Genomic DNA, 25,121 nt, shown 5'->3' with positions numbered 1-25,121 from the left:
TTAGAATTGTAGGCTCCAAACCACACGAACATTGATCCACTTAAATATTTTACGTGTTTATTTTTGTTTAGTTTTGGAAGGAATCAATGTTAATCTCTTTGTTGAAAGGCAACACAGACACACTTAAGTTTTGACTTTCTTCCTTGTGGTGTTTTGCATCAACCTCATTCTACATAATTTATGAGAATCTAGAATCCCGAGTCAGATTTTCCCAACGTCTGCATCAAAATGGGGAAGCAAAAAGTAGAGAGTGAAATGGGTTTTCTTCTAGCAGCCTCAGCAAGAAAGCCTCTAAAGGAGGAGCCCTCTAACCAGGTGTGGTGGCATGCCTTGCTAGGCCCAGTCATGTGGAAGGCTTAGCAAGGGGCCACTTAAACCCAGAGGTTCACAGCCAGCTTGGGTGACATAGCAAGACCCTGTCTACAAATAAAACAAACCAAAAAGGCACCACTCTGTAAAACCCAGATCCTTTTCTTTTCTTTAAGGAAATTCAAAGGAGCTGGTATTGATGGTTACACTCGGGACTCAAACTCCCATTTATCTCTGAATGAAATCTAAACCCTTCCCCAGGAGCCTCGGTTTTGTGATGCAGAACGCATCAAGCCTGAACTCCTACCCAGAGGCTCCAATTGACCTTCTGCGAGCTGGGTTAATATTAGAATGTCACTCCCGATGGCTGCTGTGCCGTGAGTACTGTAAGGAGCAACGGTGTGTGCAAGATGAATGATGTAAATACCTCAGTTAAGCAAGAGATTTTCAGTATTTGTTTTCCATACTGCGTTCAAGAGTGTTTCTGCCGAACAAGTAAACCAGGTTGGGTGTGGTGGAATAAGCCCATAACCTGAACATTCAAAGACTAAGGCAAGAAGACCAGAGTTCCAAGGACAGCTTCAGCTACACGGTGAGTTCAAGGCCAGCGGAGGCTACCCAAGATTCTGTCTTCAACTTCCAGTCTTCAACCAGCTAGAGAGTCCATGCATGACTAGAGTTAAGAATTAACAGTGTCCCAGCTAGGAGGTTTATAATCATAATCCAAAAGGAGAGTAAACATGAGAATTTACCAGAAATATGAGCAAGAAAAGTCAGACTGGAAACTGATTTCATAAAACAACTACCCAACATGTTCAGAGTCCTCTCATTCACACACACACACACACACACACACACACACACACACACTAGATGATCCACACCTGTGCAGAAAAGTCGGAAACCCACAAGGATTCATAAGAAAACTAATGAATTAGCATGTAAAATTCCACAAACAAGTCTTAAATTCAGAAGAGATTCTTCTCATTCTGACATGATGATAGAACTCCACTCCCACCCCCAAAAGCTCTGGAAGCTTGGAGAAGCATGGGGAAGAGAACATGGCAGAGGCCATAAAAAGAAAGGGCAGCTCAGAAAAAAAAGTATCCAGAAAAGCCTTGGGGCCTGGAGAACTGGATCAGCAGGGAAAGGCACTTTCAGCTCTCGAAAGGGACCTGGGTTTGTTTCTCAGCACCCAAGTAGCAGGCAAGTAACAACCTGTTATTTCCATTCCAGGGGGTGTGGCGCCCTCCTCTGGCTTCTGAGGCGGCGAGCATGCAAGTGCTATACAGATAAGCATGCAGTCAAACACTCACACACATAAAATGTGATACCTCTTTAGAAAGAACTTCAGCAGTCGTATGGACCTTAGCACTTGATATTAACATTTCCTTCTACTGCTGATACATTTCACAGTGAAGTCCTGATTTATAAAATATAAATACTTCTAACCATGCCTTTATCTCTTTCCTTGAGTCTACTTTGTTTTCAGTTTACTTAGTACCAACTTTATCTCGATTAAGTTGTAAAACCAATTGTGGGGGCTGGAGAGATGGCCCAGTGGCTAAGTGGTACTGATGTTGTAGAGGTCCCCAGCACCAGCATCAAGCATTTCACAGCCCCTTGTAATGGGAACTCCAGGAGACCCAGCGCCCTCTCCTGGACGCCAAAGGTACCTGTATCTGTACAGGAGCATGCGCATACATAGATAAGTAAAAGGGAAAGAAATCAGTTTGTGTGATCATCATGGTGGTCGAGAATGAAACTGTGAAAGTGGTGGGCGGGTCTACAGGAGAAGAGCTGGGCCAGAGAAACCCTCTGTACCACAATAGTGTCAGAACTCATTATAGTAGTTACAAAAGAATACATTGTCACAATGTCATAGGGAGGAAGGAGATCACATCTACAACTTAAATGGAAAGAAACAGCTTTTTCCCAAGCACTGATGATTGCTTTTAACCAGTAGTCTCTGGCAATGTTCTTGCTCATCATCCTTCTTAGGTTGTAGGGACAACTCCAGGACATATTAGTGACTTTCTCACACCCGTCTGTCTCACTGGGTGCATAGTTAAAATGCCGGAGTCCTTTCATCCTGAGCATTTGATAAGCACCATCCTGTACAATTTATATAAAAGTTAATTCAAAGAACTCAGGAAGTAAAACTGAAAACACTCATACGCTCCTTAAACAAAGGTGGCTAACTGCCGTTCTATCAGTCCAAGACTGCCTACTTAGAAGCCATTTAAGTTGTCCAGGTTTTACATCGTTTAATCTAACTTTAATGAACTAGTTATCATTGTGTATTGCTACCACCACCACCATCACTTTCTGAAACACTGTCTAGATCTGGCTGGCTTAGAACTTAGAAACCCAGCTGGCCTCAAATTCACAGAAATCTCCCTGCCCTGGACCCAACCCTGGAACCACCCCTGGATCCACCCCTGGGCCCACCCTAGGATTAAAGGTGTGCTAAACTCATTGTTTTTAAGAGAAATAAAAATGAAAAAAAAAAAAAAAGACCAAGATAGTCCCTTCTACAAACATCTTTCTACCAGCACCCAGGGACAACTGATGGAGTCACCAAAGAGTAGTTAGTATTCCTTTCCAGTGAATTTTCATACTTACACAAGGATCGCCCTATACTACTGCTCTACTGCTTCCCTAGAACAAACTCTCCATTACACAGTGTAATTGTGGTGTTAGAATCAGACATCAGAATCTACAGCAAATGCCACATCCAGTTGCATGTGTCTTTGTGACCTAGAGCAGTAACCCTCAAACTTCCCAAAGGGTGGCCATTTCTTACATTATTTAATCTTGTTATCTCCTAGTAATTTTTGCAAAACACACTTGAGATGAATTGTTAGGGTTTTTGTCTGTTTTGGGGCTTTGTTTTTATTTTTCACTCTGTGTGTGTGTTTGTGTGTGTGTGTGTGTGTGTGTGTGTGTGTGTGTGTGTGTGTGTGCGCGCGCGCGCACATGAGTGTCATGTGCCTCAAGGTAGGAGGACAGTCCTTGAGAATGTTTCTCTTCTTTCACCATGGGATCCAGAAATGGCTCTCTGGTCCTCAGACTATCCCTCCTTTTAAAGACTTGCAAAATATAAGCTTAACTTTGTCTTACTGTTGTCAAATTCAACAGCTAAAACCACTAACTTAAGTTTCTTTCTCAAAACCAGCTCACAGCACAATGAGTTTCGTGGCAGCTGGTCCAACATATCTGTCATTTTGTTTCGTTCTTATTTGTCCTTCTTCTCAACTGTCACTCTGTGTCACTGCCTCACCCTGCACTTGCTGTCCCACACCATCCCTCAAAGAGGTCATTCTCTCAAGTTTCTAAAGGGACATTTGCAGCCCTTCCTCTCAAATGCAGTCCTTATCTGGCCATCGAGCACCAAACACCTGTGGGGGACACTGGTGTGGAGTCACAGGGTTTGTGTTTTGGGGCCCGCTGAGAGTCAAACTCAAGACCTCAGCCCTCTATCGCTGAACCACACCTCCTTGGGCCCACACTTGGTGAGCACTGGCCTGAAGAACCATGCATACACTCACTCACACAAGAGAAATACTTTACCTCTGACATTCTTTCCAAAGCCCATTGAGGAAACTTTTTTGTTCACTTGCTCGCTTGTGTTTGATTTCTCCTTGATGATGTCATCGTCGCTAACAACATCGGCAGAAAATTTTTTCTTTTTCTTGTGTCGAGGTGGAAGCTTTTTTGGAAAAGTAAACATTGGGAATATCACAAGAAACATTGCAATGGCACAAAGAAGGAATCCACTCCACCTAAAAAATTGGGAAATGTCAGTTGTATTTATGGTTTCAGTTTGGGAGTTAAGAACAAATCAGAGAACGAGGGTTGTCAGGATAAAGTGCAGAGAGGTCATTTTAGCTTCATCAATTATAGGCAGAAGGAAACTGAAAAAACTGAGGAAGCAATGGTCACTTGCATTTCTGCGGTATGAATGGAAAAATTCATAATTATACTAGGACTATAGTGGCTGATATACCCAACAGCTTGATTAGGATGTCACACAAGAAATCTGAACAGCTATGGATCTGCTAACATGGTTATTTCTGCTATAGCATGCATTTCATACAGTTGGTTTTTTTTTTATTTTATTTTGCTTTCCTTTGTTTAAGCCTGAGTCTCGTGTAGCCCAAACTGGTCTCAGTTGGTTATTATTTCAGGGTGATGTTGACTACACTCTCTGCCTTCCTCTGCCTCCCTAGTGCTAAGATGACAGGCTTGAGCCACCACACCTGGTTACAAGAAATTTACCAGAACAGCAATGGACTGCCTCACACAACGCAATAGGCACCAGCACCCATTTTCTGAGACAGGCTTTCTCTGGGTAGCCTCGGCTGTCCTAGAATACATTCTGTAGACCAGGCTGGCCTCAGACTCACAGAGATCTGCCTGGCTCTGCCTCCCAAGTGCTGGGTTGGCACGTGCCCAGTTCACCTCTTTTTTTTCCTTAAAAGAAAACAAATAACTCATAACAAAGGTGGTTTGTTTTTCCGTCTTTTTGATGCTGGCAATTGAAGCTATAACCCCCAACTGTACGTCCAGTGTGCATTTTTTATTGCTGATGGGGTTCAAATACTTTGCAAGTGCTTAAGCATGCATTGCTTATCCCCATGTATGCGGTCCTCACAGTCTTTAACAAGCATGTTGGACATCAAGACTTTCAGAGTTCATCATTTTACATGAAGGACTTAAAACCCGTAAGCCAGAGATGTAAGAAACAACCTTCCAGGAGTACAACAAGGTATACAGCCGAACTTGGATCTCATTTTGTGCTTTGTGTGCCAGACAGTTATCTAAGGGGTGTATAATCGCCAATCTGGTGCTTGGGTCAGGGTAGGGAGTCAGAATTTTGCTCAATACATAAAATGAAAGAAATGGGTTTAAAATGGGTGGTGGGTATCAGTGTTGGGGAGCATAGCTAGGTCAACATGGCTGCGTCAGAGTCTGGCTGCTTGCAGGCCCTCATCAGTCACTGCCCACAGCACGCTCCATTCACCCTCTAGCCTTGAGTTCCCCAAGCCTCTCACATGGTCCCTCAGGGCAGTCATGAGTTGTGGCTTAGACACATGTGGATTGGACCGTTTTCACCACATATTAACTAAGGAATCTCAACTGGGGAACGCCTCCATCAGACTGATGTGTGGGCAAGTCTGTGGCCATTTTCTTGATAAATGATGAATGTGGAGGACCAAGCCAACTGCCGATGGTTCCTCCCCTGAACATGTGGACCTGAGTTAATGAGGGGATGATTTTTCTTTTCAGTTGAATTTCTCATCTGAAAACAAGGCTTCAAAATGCTTCTGGGAGTCATCAAATATAAACAAGATGGTGCTTCTAACAGACCTAGTGAAACACCCACTCCAATCCAGCAGATGTGTGCAGTGGCCGATTTGGTTTTGTTCGTCATGTAGCTATGCTCCCAGACTAGATTCCCAGCCTTCCCTTAGGCTTGAATGGTGTGAGATTTCATGCAACCATTCAAGGAGCCCTTGTTTTTAACTCTTGAGAGGTTTATTTAATACTAATGTGCTGTGATACGGCATGGGTGCACATGCGTGGAGAGGGCGGAAAACAACTTTGTGGCAAGAGCTCTCACCTTCCACCTTTCTATAGGGAGTGAATTCAGGGAGCTAGGCTCGCTCACCGAGCATCTTTACCCACTGAGCATGTCAGCCAGAATCATCCCTCCATGGTTTCCGCTTCAAGCTCCCACTTAAGAGTCTCTGCCTTGGCTCCCCTAAATGACAAACTATATACTCTGCAAACTGACATAAATCCTTCGTTCCTCCAATCCTTTGGTCAGTGTTTTATCACAGCCACAAGAGAGAACAGAAGATATTTTCTGGGTCACAGGTGCCCTCATCCTGCACTCTGCTTTGGACACGGTGACCCAGACGCCTCTGTGTTAGGTTCCTGTTGCTGCTCTGACGAGCTGTCACACATGGAGTGACTCACTCCAACAACACGCTGAGTCAGCTCCTGGTTCCGAGCCGTGGGTATCTACTGCACATCCCATATGCAAGCTGAAGGAGAAGCTCTCTTCCCTCCCTGACTTTCAGAGGCCCTGCCTGCATTCTTTTGTCCACAGCCCTTTGTCCATCTTCAAAATGAAATGCCAGGATTTCCTCTTAAATCAGCAGACCTCCTGAATCTGGCCGCCTCCCTCCCCCTTCACCTAAGATACCCTCTCCCACAAAATCCTCAACTTTAACCCTCTCTACAAAGTCCTCTCATCACATACGGCCCCATGTTCATAAGCTCTGGGGAAACTATTCTCCCTACTATCTATCACAGGTAATGCCCAGCAAGCTTCTGTTTCCCTTTTTGCTGGGGAAATTGTAACTGTGGAGTAGTAGTGACTGGCCATCTCTAGTAAGACGTGAAATAGAAAATGTGGGAAACACTCACCAGTTTCCGATGAAACGAGGGTCATTCTGATCAAGGAGAATGGGATTTCTGGGATCCACATAAAAGCCAATGAGTAGCCCACCTAGTAAGTATCCCACTGCAGGGCCAAGTGCACCCATGACGTACATGATGGCTGAGGAGACAGAAGGGGAAATGGGACAGATAGCAACGTTCCACAAACCTTACATGTCACCGCCGTACTCAGTGGCTATCTTCTGAGATCTCATGCTGACAATTGTCTTCAGACCTTGCCCTTACTGCAGGGCCCCCCTTGCCTTCCTTCTGCATCAGGGCCACTTGAACAAGCTCGAAGTTGCTTCCGCTTTGGATTTCAAAATACGAGTATCCAAGCCACACCACTAAGTTAAAGCTTCTCTTTCTATCAGCATACGTTGATTGTATATAAGAATGTGTTTCATTGTGGCACTGTCACCCACATGTATGATATGTTTATATCATATCCGTAGCCTTAACTCGCTTCCTTTTATGACATCCCCCTCCTCTTCCCACGTAGTCCCTCCTCTGCCTTCTTGTCTTTCATTTTTTTATGATTTAGCAAGTTTCATCATGGTTGCTGCGTGAAAAATTTAAATCCAATTTTTGGAAAACCTAGGCTAGTTACTGAGGCCATAGTGACTAATCAAAAGAAAGGAAAGGAGAGGGGAAAGGAGGCAGAGGAAAGGAAGGATTCTCCAAGAAGAAAAACAGTGGGTGTCATTTGTCACAGCTGGGACATTCTAGCAAGATGACAAATCTGGGGAGAGGGGGCAGAGTTATCCTGAAGGCTTGATTCAGTTGAACTAGCAGGCAACGGGCAGCCATTGTTCAAGTGTCCACCACCAATGTTACTAACTACCATTCCAGAATCAAATGAGGTTTCAGAATGCATTTGGTTCGTTGCTAATTGAGGAAACTTACTTTAAAAAGGGTAAATATCTGTAAATGACATTATTCGGAAGGTCTATGTGGAAGCCGTCAACCACAGAAAAGAGTTTGTTAAAACCCGTCTACAGAGCTGGGTGAGGATGTCTCACTGTACACAGATCAAAAAGGCAGTTTCTGGATTCAAAAAAATGTTTGCCATTAGAATGGATTTGTGGCACAACAACAAAAAAGAACAAGGTTATTAGCATTATTTTGCTAGGGTTGTGAGACAGGGAGGTACCCCAGGCTAGCCCTGACCTGGTGCTCTTCTTGCACCAGCCTCCAGGCTCTGATGGCACCAGAGCATGCCTCCGTTTCTGCCTCTGCTCCATCTACCCACATTGCTCTTTTCACTTCTAAAATCTAAAATTGTGAAATGCCAAATTGGAAGTCTTGAAGTGGGATATGGAATTCCTTGAAAGTCACTGAAAACCCCGGACCCATTTTCGCCTGCTAAACTTCATCTTTGATGACAGATACATTGACATTTTCAAGTCACTGCTGCGTGAACAGACACCGGTGTTAACCATTTCTCACTTTACCTCTGTCATCCATGTGTAACCACCAGAGAGATGGGATGTTTAAGCACCTAACCTTCAAACAGCGTGTCAGATAATTATCAGTGGCTTTCTTGACTCCATGTCGACACCTGAAGGCATTTTGATCCCATCACTACTCTTAAAGCACGGGCACGACCAAGGCTGCAATTTAATCCTTTCCCTCACCTTCCACACCGTTACAAATGTACGTCATGGTGCTTGTTTTACAGAGTCGTCCACTATTACACACAGGACAGCTGTGCCTCCGTTGCCCACGCAAGTCCAGAATAGAGGCAAGCCTCGTGTAAGTGATACCTTCCCAGAAGCATGTTTCTCGTGTATAAAATTAGGACTTTGACAAACACTTGATAACCTCCCTGCCTACAATCTCCTGTGTCAAGCAAAGATGCAAAGCCCTTCTTTGAGGTATGGGTACTCCAGTATGCACAGGAAGGGAAAAGGTTTACAGTGCTGAGCAAGCCACACCCACATAGAACTTAACCCTGTAATGAGGCCGAACTGGACATGAGCCATCATCCCCAAACAGATCTTCTGGCGTGAAAGAGACTATCTTTTTCACACAGACCTGGAAGGGGTACTGTGGTTCCGAGGTTTACACCTGGGCACAGTGGCATGTGTGTACAGCAACCCCACACAGTCACCCAGCAGATGGAGCACTCATCAGACAACACTCACCAGAAAACCTCAGCTACTTTATAAACTAGAAATGAAACTTTCAAAATTCAGTGATATAATGTCTCTCTGCCCCTCTTCCACAATGGTTCCTGAGTCCTAGAGAAGGGGTGATGCCCCTTCACATTCGTTGGTGGCTGAGCACTCTGAGACCTTGGAGTAAGCTTCCCTAACCCTGTAACTCTTGCAGTCTACATGACTTCAACCAAGTGCTCCATGGGAGATGAGGCCAAGTTCTCCTATCAACACAGGATGGAACCTGGTCCCTTTCACAATTGTTGTGGCCTTTGAGTGTCAGGGTTGATGAACCTGGGAAGGCACTGCTGTAGGTGTGGTCTTGTTGGGACATGGAGGCCCTGAACTCCCTACTTAGGCCTCTGCTTTTCAAGCCCTTTCTTCCTAAAGGAAGGAATTCCAAACGAGTTCCTGTTTTCCAGACTGAGGTTTTTCAGGAGAGAGGTCTTGGCCTCCAGGTACGTCTCCTACTGCCCCAGTACAAAAGGCAAGGTTTGTCTTCATTGTGCAAAGCTCTTTAATAATTACCTTGACTTTGTCCTCAGCTACCTCCAACTTCTGATTGGCTCATGCTGCTTTCTTTGCCAAAGTACACACTTTTCACAACTCTCTGTTCTACCCCCTGTACGTTTGGATTGAAACAGTTTTACCTCAACAGATTCCAAAGTTGTATTGTCTTAAAACTTCCTTTGTGGGAGGTAGAACAAAGTCTCAGCAATTAACTGCTCCCATGGTGGAGGGGTTAAGTAGAATGGTGCTTCTCTCCCATGTTGCCCACTAGGGGAACAGCTAACTTCTAAATCTAAGGTCTCTAAAGAGGACTGATCATCCAGACACTGGTTCACCTGCTCTTGCGTGGCCTTGGAGACCTCAGGAGAGACTAGGGAAAGAAGCACCATCACCTGTGGCCACACCCTCCTGAACTTCCTCAACCCCTGTCCAGTTGTCATTCCCATTTCAAGAAGAATTAAAAAAAAATCCCTCCTTCATCACAAAACCCCTGGTCTGCATTGAAGGAGTCGCAGACAAGGTCGTTCAGGTGAGTTGATTCCAAATCTGTGGTGTAGCTCTTGAATTCTACAGCTCCTGTCAGATTCTTCCGCCCACCTCTATACCCAGTCCTGAATCACAGGAAGTGATTCCAGAGTTCCCGGCAGCAGTTAGCTATCTAGCCATACACCTTGTGGGGTATGGGAAACTGAGTCGTCCAAGCACAATCAAAAAGATTCCAGCACCATGTCGGCCTTCAGAGGAAGGCCCATGGAAGGAAGATTTTCTGGCTTCATACCTTAGTACTGAATAAGTCACTCCTTCGGCTGCTTCCTCTTTGAGAAGGCACTGGGGCAAGCCAGAGCCATTTGACAAAGGGTCTCCCAGTGAAGAAACACATAGAACTGATTCAAGGTGCATTAAATAGACGGGACATCAACAATATGTTGAGGACTGGAGAGGAGGAAGGATTTGTTGTAATAAGTCAAGAGAGGAGACTTTTTGAAAGGGTGACTTTTGGCCTAAGCCTCTCAGGATGTAGGCAGGACCATGCATGGTTAAAGGCACAGAAGTCCGGAAGTGTGCTTGGGAAACTGCAAGTACTCGTGGTACTTTGTCTGTGGCAGATAAAACTGGAAACACCCAGAAGACCTGAGAATAAGACTGAAAACTGTGGTAAGTTCATACACTAGAATACTGCTCATCAGTCTTAAAGAATACATTACATGCCGAAACACGGAGACATTTCAAAATCTCAAATGCAAGATGGTGAATACTACTACCTATCCCAGGCCTCATCCTTAGACACAGGCAACAGTGAGAGGAAACTGACAGATCCTCTCCCCTGAGGGCAGTGAGAGCTACCCGTGCCAGCAGCAGCTTCTTCAGCTGTGCAGTGTCCTGTGGAAATACGATTTCCATTTGACTCTGGAGGAGTAAGTCTCTTTCTCTGGGCAATGGAGAGCAGATGTCAACACCTAGGTAGGGGACTCAGACATAGTCCATGGCATCTCCATCTTTCCCTGCTTTGCTATGTGAAGTCTGTGGAATTCTGAGAATCCGGAGTACCATGTGGCTGCCAGAGATCTCTCTGTCCAACTCGTTCCTGCAGCGTCCAGAGCCTGAGCACTCAAGGACACTTTCCCTTTCCCTCACACTCGGCTTGTTTATGGGCAGAATTCATCAAGAGAACCATTACCCTCAGCGAGGACATCCTTTTCTCCTGCCTACTGAGTCTCTACAGCCTCTTCTTCTGGTCAAAGCAAACCCATTTCCTTCCAGCACACACACCCTACTCATCCATCTGATCATCCCAGCCTGTCCTACACTAGACCATGTCCTGCATGATTCACTGGTGGCAGGTGACCAAACCAGGCCAGTCAGATGCTGTCTTCAGCCCAAAGATTCCCTCCATGTCCATATGACTCAGTCCCAGACTTCTCCAGAACGCCATTTAAACACCACTCTACAAGGCAGCCACGGCTCCCAGTAGGGTCTGCAGAGTCTGATGGCAGCCCGAGCTATTGCCCTGCCTTTCAGAATTTCCTTCAACACACATACATGTGGCATGTACTTGTTGATCTCTTGGCATCTGCCTCTCTCTCAGGAATGTTCTATGGGACCAGGGTCTATATTCTTCATTTCCAATGGATGAGGAGTACCAACCATAAACCAATAAAGATGAGTTGAATGGAGACAAGAGGGACACTTGAATCTTGAGTGAGTAAATATAAGCAGTTGGACGCTCACCCTTACGACAGAGTCTGTTTTCTGGGGACCCCTGTCTGTCCTTGAACACCTTCTAGTTCTCCTCTCATCCCAGAGTCTGTGACTTACAAAGTTGGTCCCTGTTATTTACAGCCACAAAGCCCTCAGTTTTGCCTTTGCCTGGCACGAGTCATCACCCCCGTAGCTGGAGTTTCTTGGGACCTCACAGCCTCCTTGTAACTGGACTGGATTGCCACACAAACACCTGAACTTGATCTTTTATTTATCAGTGTTCACATCTAAGCTGACCCCTGCCCCCAATATCCCTCTACCCTCTGCATACGTCTCCCTACAATCCCACGAACCAGAACTTACTTTCTTAGCTGCCCCCTAGGACCATCGCTAACCTCAGGAACTGAGACAGACAGTGGATTAGCTATAAATGTGAGTTGGGTCCAGGCTCAGAATCTAGAACCATGCCATGGACTTGTGTTCTATATGCATGCCTAAGGTCCCCAAATGCCTATTGATCCTGGCATGGGACACAGTGATGGGAGAACACATGTCATATGTACTTAGTGGCACAGCTACTGAAGGTAGGACACAGGAAAAGTAATCCACACTCTACTCCAATATCACAGTATAACAGCTCTCGTTCCGATTACATTCAAGTTCCTGGAAGACTGCCAACATACTTCATTGTACCAGAGTGCCAGATTTAAAGAGAATATCCCTTCCCTCATCCCTTCCCCTCACCAGTACAGGGATAAGGGCCCTTTATTCTCAGTTATTTTGAGAAGTGATTTTTTTTCCTTTTAGAAGATTCAATTACTTTGACACAGGCCTGACAGCAGAAGACCAGCTGCCACAGCAGCCGGCAACAGTCTGTCACCTGCTAAGGCATCCAGGGAGCATCTCAGGTCATGAAGGAGAGGGGCATGGGCCTTAAATAGATTCCTTGCTTTTTCTCCTAGCAGCAACCACTGATTTGCATTAAGAATCAATCATTCCATACCCATTTCTCCTACTGGGTCGCCCTTGTCCAGCCTTGATACGAGGGGAGGTGCCAAGTCTTATTGTAATTTGCTATGCCATGGTTGGTTGATATCCCTGGAAGGCCTGCCCTTTTCTAAAGGGAAACAGAGGAGTGGATGGTGGGGGGTGGGGAGGCTGGGGGAAAAGGACTGGGAGGAGAGGAGGGAGGGGGAACTGTGGTCAGGATGTAATATATGAGACAGACAGACAGACAGGAAGAAAGGAGGAAAGGAAGGAAGGAAGGAAGGAAGGAAGGAAGGAAGGAAGGAAGGAAGGAAGGAAGGAAGGAAGAAAGGACCATCCTATAGAAATATTTTCAAAGAAATCTGAAAATTACTTAGGGTATAACTTGTCCTCTCAGAAAGAATGTACAAGTGCATACAGGGAGATCCATTTGCCTTTAATTAGTCCTGGGGCCTAGAAGGAGGCTATTTCACGCACTGTGACTTTAAAGTATTAATGTGGCCACCTGCGAGTGTGCACAATTAGTGTCCTAGGACAGCCCCCAAGGATGGCTGTCAGGAAGGTTGAGAATTGTTAGCCCACACGGAACTAATCAAAACACTAGTGAGAAACATGACCACACATTACCAAAAGAAGAGAAAAATCAATAAAGTGTGAGGCTTGTCAGTGGCCTGCAAAGAGTAGGATATGTCAGCATTGAGGCACGTTAGAAACATCAGTGGACTGGTGATTCTCACAGGTTACTGGTGCAGGGTCAAGCTTTTAATGTTACTCACATAGGTAACGATAGATAGATAGATAGATAGATAGATAGATAGATAGATAGATAGATAGATAGATGATAGATAGATGAGTGGGAGGCTGGGTGGGTGGATAGATGGATGGACAGACGGATTTTGAGATAGGTCTCATGCATCCCAAGCTGTCTCAGTTCGCTGGAGAATTGAAGATAGCTTTGCAGTTCTGATGTTTGTGCTTGATTCACGCTGTGCTGAGGACTGAACCCAGGAATCCATACATGCCAGACTAGCACTGTACCGACTGAGATCCTTTCCCAGCCCAAAGACAATGTTTATCGGTGCATTCTGCATTTAGAAAGACAGATGACAGTAATAACAGAGAGACTGACAAAACACAGAGACATTGTGTGGCTACTAATTTTAATACTTATGAAAAAAGCTCTACACCTTGGGAAAATGCCTCCTTCTAAAGTGGGAATGAAAACAAAAAATACTTTGACAATGGGATCATAATTTTGCCAAAAACATACATTTAAATAGGAAAAATTGCACTTTTTAAAAAAAAAAAGCTCATAGAACTAATGAGCAAGTTTGGAAAGTGTGAAAGACATAAGATGGATATTAAAAACAACTATAGTCAGCCCTGCCCCCTCCACTCGGCCTGGGAGCCATAGACAGAGCCTTATCTCCTGCTACATAGCACAGCATGGAAGGAGAAAGACAGACAGAGACCTGCCAAGCCCCAGACACCACAGACCTGCCCTCCGCAGCTCAGCACAGCACAGCACAGAGGACACACAGAGCCCCACCTGTCCCCATGCAAAGCTGCGTGCTGTGTGGGAGAGGAAGGAGGTCCACAGACTCGCCACCTGCCATGCCACAGCACTGTCATGCCACACCAGCAGGCAGTAGATACCTAGAGGGCCACTGGACACCATGGCGTGAAGCCCAGACAGAGGAGATTGGGTCCACCAGACGCATGGCCCGCCTGTACTGGGAGCCGCTGAAATGTGCAAGCATGTGGTGGGCAGATGGCAGACAAAGAGAAGTAGAGCAGCTCAAGCTTGTGGAGAGAGATGGAACTGGAGAGGAGAGGGTGGAGGAGAACAGCCTGCTGTGAGTAGCGCTGCCACCCGAGGCCACGGCGAAGTCCCAACCCTCTGAGGGTCATGTCTAGGTTCAGGGTTGTGTTAGTGTCCATGGCTCCTATTAGAACATACAGAACATGGCATGTCCCTGGTCTAGGCAGCTACCAGGGACCATGTGGATGTCTAGGCGCAGTGCAGAACTGTCTCTACCCCTCACTGGAAGGCAGCACTCAGGAGACCACACCCTGCACCTCGCCTTGGCAGCAGAGAACTGTCTCTAGTGTCAGGGGTGTGATGAGTCAGCCCCAAGGAGCCCACCGCTTTACCATCTGCCACAGTCAGTAGAAATGGCCACAGGGTCTAGAGAGCAGGAGAGCTGTCCCTGCTCCTCCATGGCTGTAGCACTCAGGAGAGCTGTCCCTGCTCCTCCATGGCTGTAGCACTCGGGAGAGCGGGCCCTGGCCCTGGAGCTGGACAGTGGAACTGGCCGATGGCAAAGGTGCTAGGGAGGCTGTGAGAGCAGGAGACCTTGCCCAGCTCCTTACCAGCTGCACTTGGAAAAGCAGACCCTACACCTTGACTCTGTGGGTTCAGGGGAGACAGCCACACGGGCATAAGAGCACGGGAGCTGACCCTGCCCTGATGGCATTGGGTGGCCTGGCAGGGACAGTGCTGAAGAACTCACCCTGGTGTTGCAAATACGGAAGAGCCGGTGGGCTGAGCCGCTCAGCTCCCACTCAGGCACACATCCAGGGCTTTGAGTTGGCCCACTCCAAAATCTACATCACCTGTGAACTGTTGGGACACATGAAAGGGCTGTCCTACCCCTCCAAAGCTGCAGGATCCCCATGACACAGGGCGACACAGGATAATCAGGAGGAATCCTAGCAAGGATCCAATACTGATGGTGTCACAGAATCCAGAGACCTCTGATTCTCGAATCACACCAGTGACTCACTCAATGAAACTGTGCAAGGCAAGATGTGTGGGCAGAGGGGTGAACAGTGGGACAGAGTGTGACCATAGTACAGCTTCCACAATGAAATATTTTGTATGCTCTGTTTTGTTTGTTGTGTGTGTGTGTGTCTCTGTGTCTGTGTGTGTGTGTGTCTCTGTGTCTGTGTGTGTGTGTCCGTGTGTCTGTGTGTCTGTGTTATATGTGTTTATTTTGGAGAGCGAGTAGCAAGGGCAAAGGGCAGACAAAAGGGGCTGGGGAGATGAGTGAGACTGGGGCACATGATGTGAAACTCACAAAGAATCAATTAAAAGTTTAAAAAGACACCAACTGTATTTCTATATATACACAATGGTTCGGAGTTCAAAACAATACTGTGAACAAAAGCATCAAAGATATAAACATTCAAAGCATATTGGCAAATGTGTGCATACATACATACATACATATGTATAAAATGATATATACACACATATATATGTATACACAGCCATACACATGGGGGTGAAGAGATGATCGATGGGTAGAATTGCATTCCGCACAAGCCTGAAGACCTGAATTCGAATTCCTGGAACCTGATGAAAAGGTCAGAGGCAGTAGCATGCTTTTATACTCCCAGCACTCTACAGTCAGGTGGGAAACGGAGACTCGTGATCTGGCCTGAATTACCTAGCAAGAAGAAACCAGAGGTATCCTGCTCAAAACCAAGGTGGAAGGGGAGAAACAACTTCTGAAATCTGACCTCTGGCCTCCATGTACCTACACTGCCACACACACACACCATGTATACACATAATAATAACATTATAGTAATAGGAAATCTATAAACACAGACATACATATAATGTAGAGATAAAACATTTGCAACATCTTTTTGTTGAAATGTACAAACACTTGAGAGAATTTAAAGAAAATTCAAGCAAGTGGAAAAGTCGTACACCTTATTCGTGGCTTGGAAAGTCCAGTGTTGTTAAGCCATAGATTCTCACAAACTTGCTATCTTGGTTATGATGAAGACGCAGTTCTCACCTCAAGGGAAATAAGAGATGTTATTTGGAAGCCAAATGTAAGCATCATGGACTTAGCTTACCCCAAGTTCTATGCTCCAACATTAACTTACGGTAACGAACAATAAACTCATAAATCAAGACCCTTTCAAATATACTGGTTATACATATAGGGGGCCTATAGCAAGAAGGGGAGAACTCTGCTATAGGCCTTGGGTGCTGTCTGACAGAACTCCATCCCTTTGATTAGTGGGAAACTAAGGTTTTGTTAATACACCCCAAAGGGTTTCTTTTGTTTTGTTTTTAAATGTTAGCCATAATGCTCAGCAGGATTTTAGGTCCAACACAGAGTGGGAAAAATAATGGCTAGGTTAAAGATGGCCCCAAATCCATTGTAATTAGGCTCTGGAGCTGCAACATTCAACCTCCCCACATCACTGCACTCTGACCAGTCAAACAACCTTGCGGACAGCTCCTCTTCGGGATTCCCACTCACAGGAAGAACAACCTTCACTGGATTTCTGGTGTGTCCTTTATTATTTCTCACAGTTTTAGTTTTTCAATTAAAAAAACCAAAGACCCTGAAACTGTTGCCTATTTTCAGCCATGTGAAATGCGGCCTCTTCTCTGTGCATATGAAGCCTGTCAACCTAGTGGCCTCATTTAACCTGTAGCTCGGCAGAAGCCCGTGGCACACAGTGGGCGTGCGCTTGCTCACTGGGAAGCGAGCAGACAGTATTTGGAAAGCAATCCTCCAAGTTTCCGTATCCACCGAACAATCATGGGGACGTCTCTCGGGCCAAGCCATTACCCTAAAGCAGGAGCTGGCAAACTACCAAACAGATCCAGCAAGTGGAGTTGTACTGAGATGCAGCCATACAAATCCATTTGCATACTGAGGTCCCTTTTCCATATCACAACAGCGGAACTGGGTAGTTGTGACAGAAATAGGGTAGCCCACAAAGCCTTAAATAGTTGCTGTCTGTCCCATTATAGAAAGCGCACGCTGTCCTTTACAGGGAAGAAGAGCATCCAATGAGCGTCTGCGGTGCTCTCAGTATCAGCTGTGTTTGCACTCACTGCTTCTTCTCAATTTGGCCTCCAATACACTTGTAAGTTGTGGTTATAACTCACGGGGGTTTGAGCAAACGTTCTCTACATGCATTACTTAAAACACCCCCCCCCACACACACACACATGTACTTTTCTATTTTCGAAAACGTTTTAAGACATAGTCTTACTACATACAGCCCTAGCTAGCCTGGAGTTCAATATGTAGATGAGGTGGCCTTGAATCACAGAGAGATCCACTTGCTTCTGCCACCAGAGTACTGGGATTGAAGGGTTATTCCTCCACACGTAGCTTACTTGTTATATGTTTAATAGGCAAACTCATGTAGGAGGAGAATGTCTACATGTGGCCAGCCATGGTGGTGTAAGCCTAAAAGCCCAGCACTCACTCGGGAAAGGGAACCACACAGAGGACATGGCCAGCCTAGGCTGCACTGTAGGAGCCTGCCTCCAAAAAGAACTATAATTGTAAAATGAAAGGCAATTTGCATAAAAAGAAAACTCATTGGTTAATTCAATATTTACAGGGGTAGCAATTTCTCTAACGTTCAAACTTATACTCCACACGATACCTTCGAGCTGATCTAAACAGCAGTTGATAACGTATCATTTCTATAGGAGTGATATGATAACCACTGCTCAGAGATCGTCTTCAGAAGCTTCACTAAACACAGCCCCATCCCAGCCAACACCTATAACTTTTATGGAAAGGGATTATTTTTCCCAATTTAAAAATTTTAAAGATCAATTCCTGTCTGAGGAATAATAATAATAATAACAACAACAACAACAACTGATAGTAACCAGTTACCACAGCTAGAGGGCTTGCCCAGCACCCGTGAAGTCCTGGGTTCCCTGCCCAGTACCCCATAAAACTGGGCATGGTGATGTATGCTTGCAACCCCCGCACGGCACGGAAGAGGTAGGGCTGAGTGATCAGACGTCCAGAAGATCAGATCATGGCACCAAGCCCTAGGGAAGTTGAGACAGCATATAGCGAGTGGTACAGCCTTAGAACTTGGACAACTCCTCTCCAGACTCCATTTAGGACCCAGTGCCTTCGAACTGTACAGAAAGTGACAGAACCTTAATGCAAAGCAGGCTTCATGTCTGTTTGACTGAGGAAAGTATGAGAGATGGAATTTTCTAAATATTTTTGGAACTGCGAGCAGAAGAACTAATACGAGCATTCTCAAGGGAAAGGAAGCTCATTCAGGTTGCTATCTCCCATTCCATCACTAATTGGCTGCCATGGGAGGGCAGGAAAAGACACATTAACTGAAAAATGCATTCTAAGTATGTTGTGTGACATTTTCTCTGGTAATTACAGGGAAGTTGCAGCAGCAGCTCGCACCGGCTGTTTAATTTATCTCTTGGGAAGAGTAAGCCACTGCCAGGAAGCTCCTTCTAGGTAAACAGGCACAGAGTGGCCCAGCAGTCCCCTTGGGCATCTGAAGAAGCACCATCTCCATGGCAACACCTAAGCACTAGTGGCATGAGGTCATATGCAGGTGTTGCTACCTAAGGCAGGTAGTCAAAGTCTGCAGCTATTGCAGGGATGCAGTGTGATTCTAAAAGGGAATGTTGGGCTTTATAACTTAATAAAGATAATCAGACTTTAGATGTATCTTCTCAGTTAATCTTCAGAACAGCACATGTGAACGGTGCTTTAACTATTCCAAACTGAAGCACTTTCCTGTGTGAGCACTTCTCCGTGTTAGGATCTAACAGTAAGAGTGATTTTTTTTTTTTTTTGGTTCTTTTTTTCGGAGCTGGGGACCGAACCCAGGGCCTTGCGCTTGCTAGGCAAGCGCTCTACCACTGAGCTAAATCCCCAACCCCAAGAGTGATTACTTTTATATACAAATTTGCCTAAGCTAACACTCCCAATTTTTTAGCATTTCCTAGTGATGGAGTAAAGCAAATATGGCAAATGACCGAACTAATACCTGGGATTTTATTTTAAAGTAAAAGATAAGGGTAGGAAGGTAGCTCTGCTGGGCGAATGCTTGCCTAACATGTGCAAAGCTCTGATTCAATCCCCAAGTTCATTCTTGTACACACAGTAAGTCCCCAGTCAGCCTGGGATACATGTCTCAAAGATGCGTGATTAAAATATCGTTCAGTATTCTAGGGTCAATGACCACTCAATCCCATATTTAGGTGGCTCATAAGAACGCAGATGTCCATGTAAGTCTAAGATGATCGTGTCGGTCTCTTTGGGAGACTAGCTCTGTGATCCCAGAGAAGTTACTCAATCTCACCGATGTCCCTCCTGGTCTATTAATGCTGGGTTATGATTTATCTGCTTCTGTTAGAAGCAAAGCACAAAAGAACACACAAAGTGACAGTGATGTGGTAAGGCCATTCTTTTCGTAAAAAGGGTGTGCCAAAACTCACACGAGGCCTTCCACACTGTCAGCCAACATGGTCCCCATCTTTTATTCCTGATCTTGGTGGTGAACTTGCTCACATCCTATTGGTGGAATGGTTGACTTCACAGTCTAACATGATTGGCTAATCGGTGTGAGGGAAAGTTGAGGAAATACGAGTTAGTTGGACCAACTATCTTAAATTTAAAAAGCAAGTTCATTCCTCACACTTGCAACAGGTACAGATGCAAGAAAGTGGCGTAATGGAGAGGGGGTCCTGAACATTCACTATGTGCTCAGTCAGTATCATAATGATTGTTTCTGTTGCGGCTTCAATTATCACCCCAACTCCACAGTTACTGTCTGGGTCTGTAAACAACCTTAGAGTATGTTCAGGGCCATCAAAGAATGATGACAATTGTGGCGGTTTGAATGGTTAGCCCATAGGAAGTGGCACTGTCAGGAGGTGTGGCCTTGTTGGAAGAAGTGTGCCACTGCGGGGGTGGGCGTTGAGGTCTCATATGCTCAAGCTGTGTCCAGTGTGGCTCATTTTTGCCCCCTGCAGATCAAGATATAGAACAATGGGCTCCTCCAGCACCATGCCGCCTGCACACTGCCATGCTTCCCACCATGATGATGATGGACTACGCCCCAATTAAATGTTTTCCTTTATAAGAGTTGCTATTGTCATGGTGTCTCTTCACAACAATAGAAACCCTAAGACAATAAACAATGGCATCTACACATTTCAGGGTCAAGTGTATTTCATCATTACCAAAGTCTGTGGATGTGGAAATTACATATCTGATTGTGTAGAGGGAGCATTTTGCTCTGGTCATAACGAGATGCCATTCTCAGACCATGCTCCTGTTGCCATAGCAACTAGACTGGGCTAATAGAATAGTAGCCAGGTCTTTGATAATGGTAATAGGGCTATAGACTCTCCCTAGGGGAAGTCAGGAGACCCTGCCTGGGATTCCAGCCTCTCCTCCCCCGACCCCACTGCAAATGATCCAGGAAATACAAGTAGAAGACTGATTAAAAGCTGGATTCCTTGAAGCAGTTTCTATGCAACCACAGTCTCAAAGGGCTGAGACTTTACCATAACATGCTTCTGTAAGTAATCCCTCACCCATATGTAAGAAAAACTCACCAAGAAATTTGGTTAAAAAAACGTTTTTGGTCTGTTGTTGAAGCCCATCTGTGGTGACATTTTCTTGTGTTGACTTAGGAAAAGTTAATGCAGCATCTGTGTGATAAAGTAAGTCATGCTTTTTTGGAGAGAGAGAGAGAGAGAGAGAGAGAGAGAGAGAGAGAGAGAGAGGAGAGAGAGAGAGAGAGAGAGAGAGAGAGAGCGCTTGTGGTCTATGTACATACTCAAAATGAATGTCAGTCGAGTCTGGGGAAATGACTCAGTCTGTAAAGAGCTTGCCATGCAGGTGCGAGGATCTGAGTTCAGATCTCCATGACACACACACACAAATTAAATATAGTGGGTTGTGCTTATATGCCCAGCACTGGAAAAGCTGAGACAGAAGGAGCTCACTGGCCACTCAGGAGAGCTAATTGGTGAGTCGAATATCCTGCCTCAAACAAGTAAGTTGGAGAAGCAATTGGAGACTGAAGATCAACCGCTACACGCGCGTGTGCACACACACATACAAACACACACTCACACACACACTCACACACACTCACACATGTACACTCACACACACACTTGTACTCATACATCAGGGAATAATCTTATAAGCTGTGTACTCTGAATGATGATCATACCTCTGGGTGTGACCCCGGTGCCTAAGTCAAGCCACGTCTCTCTACAGCTCTCTGATACAGAAAGGCAGCAAGCAGTCTGTGCTGTGACTTACCATGTCTCAGTATTTGTTACCTGACCACTCCATGTTCCTTGTCACATGCATTATGCTAAGCTAAATCACATGTTGTGAAACTTTTTTACATCCCTAAAAGGTTATAAAAAATAAATTAAACTATAGAAAGAACCCTAGATACTCTTTTGTTTTAGAGATCAGTCTTCAATTCCTCAGGGAGACCATTTGGAGATTTGATTCAGCAATGAAGGCTGTTCATTGAAAAGGCTCCTCTGGTTGAGCCTCCCCCCTCTCTCTTTGCAGCCAGCTATCTATCTATCTGCCTTTCTCTCCCCTCCCCCCCACTCAAACTTTCTCATTCTCACTCTTTATTAATTTTTCCTTATATTACGGTTAGAAGTTTCTCATGTACATGCATGCTTGTGTCCCATATACATGCCTGCTGCCTGTAGGGGCCAGAAGAGAGCCTGGATCTCCCAGACTGAAAACCTGTCATATTGGTGCTGAGAATTGAATCTGAGTTCTCTGAAATGACAGCCAGTGGTCTGACCATTGAGCTTCCTCTCCAGTTCCTCATCACTCTTAATAAAGTTTCTCTCCAGGCTTTAAAGGAATGCATGCCTTTGCTGTTGCTGCTGCTGCTGCTTCCTCCTCCTCCTCCTCCTCCTCCTCCTCCTCCTCCTCCTCCTCCTCCTCCTCCTCCCCCTCTTCCTCTTCTTCTTCTTTAGACAGGTTTTCTCTGTGTAGCCTTGGCTGTCCTGGAACTCACTCCATAGACCAGGCTGGCCTCAAATTCAGAGACTGCCTGCCTCTGCCTCCCGAGTGCTGCACCCCTGCCCCTGGCATGCTCCTTTTCTTGAGGACCCCATCTTTGTTGTGTTGTTTCCTCAAATGCACTCCTCCCACCTGTGAGGTCCAGTCATGGCTGAGAGACACTCTCATTCTCTTGGGGAATTTATGTCTCACACGGCTGTCACGTGCCCTCCAGACACACCGCTGCTGTTATTTTCTCTTCTAATTAACAGTGCTGAGGTTATAATATACGGGTTAGCCAGGGATAACAAACCTCCCATTCTGATGGAAGGGGATGCTGGGGAAGCTGTGTTTGGGAACAGCCCTTCTCCCAACTTTGTAGGAACCCAAAATTCTTCTTAAAAATTCTTTTTTTTAATTGGATTTTTTATTTGCATTTCAAATGTTATCCCCTTTCCCGATTTCCTGTCCATAAACCCTCTATCTCCCCCCCCCCATTCTTCTATGAGGGTATTCCCCGAAACATCCACCCACCCCCTTCGAGCCTTGGGCTTCTCCTCCCATTGGTGCCCAACAGGGCCATCCTCTGCTACATATGCAGCTGGAGCCATGGGTCTGTCCATGTGTACACTCTTTGGATGGTGATTTAGTCCCTGGGAGCTCTAGTTCATTGTTGTTCTTATTGGGTTGCAAACCCCCTCAGCTCCTTCAATCCCTCCTTTAACTTCTGCAATGGGGCCCCATTCTCAGTTCAAGGTTGGCTGTGAGCGTCCGCCTCTGTACTTGTCATGCTCTGGCAAAGCCTCTCAGGAGACAGCTATATCAGGCTCCTGTCAGCATGTATTTCTTGGTATCAGCAATATTGTCTGGGTTTAGTGACTGTATGTATATGGGATGGATCCCCAGGATAGACAGTCTCTGGATGACCTTTCCTTCAGTCTCTGCTTCAAACTTTCTCTTCTTATTTCCTCCTATGAATATTTTTGTTCCCCCTTCTAAGAAGGACTGAAGCATCCACATTTTGGTCATCCTTCTTCTAGAGCTAAAAAAGAATTCTCAACTGAGGAATATCAAATGGCTGAGAAGCACCTAAAGAAATTTTCAACATCCTTAGCAATCAGGGAAATGCAAATTCATTTGGAATAACAAAAAACTCAGGATAGCAAAAAATACCTCAACAATGAAAGAACTTCTGGGGGAATCAACATCCCTGACTTCAAGATGTATTACAGAGCAATAGTGATAAAAACTGTATGGTATTGGTACAGAGACAGGCAGGTAGATCAGTGGAATAGAATTGAAGACCCAGAAATAAACCCACACACCTATGGTCACTTTATCTTTGATAAAGGAGCTAAAACCATCCAGTGGAAGAAAAATAGCATTTTCAATAAATGGTGCTGGTTCAACTGGAGGTCAGCATGTAGAAGTATGCAAATTGATCCATTCTTTTTTTTTTTTTTTCGGAGCTGGGGACCGAACCCAGGGCCTTGCGCTTGCTAGGCAAGCACTCTACCACTGAGCCAAATCCCCAACCCCAAATTGATCCATTCTTATCACCATGTACAAAGCTTAAGTCCAAGTGGATCAAGGACCTCCATATAAAACCAGATACACTCAAACTAATAGAAGAAAAAGTGGGGAAGAGTCTTGAACACATGGGCACTGGGGAAAATTTCCTGAACAAAACACCAATGGCTTATGCTCTAAGATCAAGAATGGACAAATGAGACCTCATAAAACTGCAAACCTTCTGTAAGGCAAAGGACACTGTCATTAGGACAAAACAGCAACCAAGAGATTGGGAAAAGATCTTTACCAATCCTACATCTGATGTACAAAGAATTCAAGAAGTTAGACTCCAGAGAGCCAAATAACCATATTTTTAAAATGGGTTACAGTGATAAACAAAGAATTCTGAGCTGAGGAATATCGAATGGCTGAGAAGCACCTAAAGAAATGTTCAACATCCTAGTCATCAGGGAAATGCAAATCAAAACAACCCTGAGATTCCACCTCACACCAGTCAGAATGGCTAAGATCAAAAACTCAGGTGACAGCAAATGCTGGCAAGGATGCGGAGAAAGAGGAACACTCCTCTATTGTTGGTGGGATTGTAAACTGGTACAATCATTCTGGGAATCAGTTTGGAGGTTCCTCAGAAAATTGGACATTGAACTGCCTGAGGATCCAGCTATACCTCTCTTGGGCATATACCCAAAAGATGCTCCAACATACAACAAAGACACATGCTCCACTATGTTCATAGCAGCCTTATTTATAATAGTCAGACGCTGGAAAGAACCCAGATGCCCTTCAACAGAGAAATGGATACAGAAAATGTGGTACATCTACACAATGAAGTGATACTCAGCTATCAAAAACAATGACTTCATGAAATTCATACGCAAATGGATAGAACTAGAAAATATCATTCTGAGTGAGGTAACCCAATCACAAAATATCAAACATGGTATGCACTCACTGATAAGTAGATATTAGCTCAAGAGCTTGAATTACTCAAGATAAAATCCACAGACCACATGTAGCTCAAGAAGAAGGACGACCAAAGTGCGAATGCTTCAGTCCTACTTAAAAGGGGGAACAAAAATATTCATAGGAGGGGATATGGAGGCAAAGTTTGGAGCAGAGACTGAAGGAATGGCCATTCAGAGCCTGCCCCACCTGA

At 45.2% G+C, this 25,121-nt stretch overlaps 1 protein-coding gene across 3 annotated transcripts in view; it reads right to left on the bottom strand.

Annotated features, from left to right (window-relative positions):
* Positions 1 to 25,121, bottom strand: part of Slco5a1 (solute carrier organic anion transporter family, member 5A1) — a 129,060-nt gene that overhangs the window by 70,573 nt on the left and 33,366 nt on the right. For all 3 annotated transcript variants that reach the window (NM_001436738.1, XM_087548615.1, NM_001107898.2), the window contains 2 exon segments: positions 3,883 to 4,094; positions 6,748 to 6,880. In NM_001436738.1, coding sequence (NP_001423667.1) covers positions 3,883 to 4,094; positions 6,748 to 6,880 — 345 coding nt within the window.

Source organism: Rattus norvegicus, chromosome 5, assembly GCF_021556685.1.
Source record: "Rattus norvegicus strain SHRSP/BbbUtx chromosome 5, alternate assembly SHRSP_T2T, whole genome shotgun sequence".
NCBI classification, from domain to species: domain Eukaryota; kingdom Metazoa; phylum Chordata; class Mammalia; order Rodentia; family Muridae; genus Rattus; species Rattus norvegicus.
Note: the sequence above shows the minus strand (reverse complement) of the source record. Positions and strands in the feature narration are given on the sequence as shown.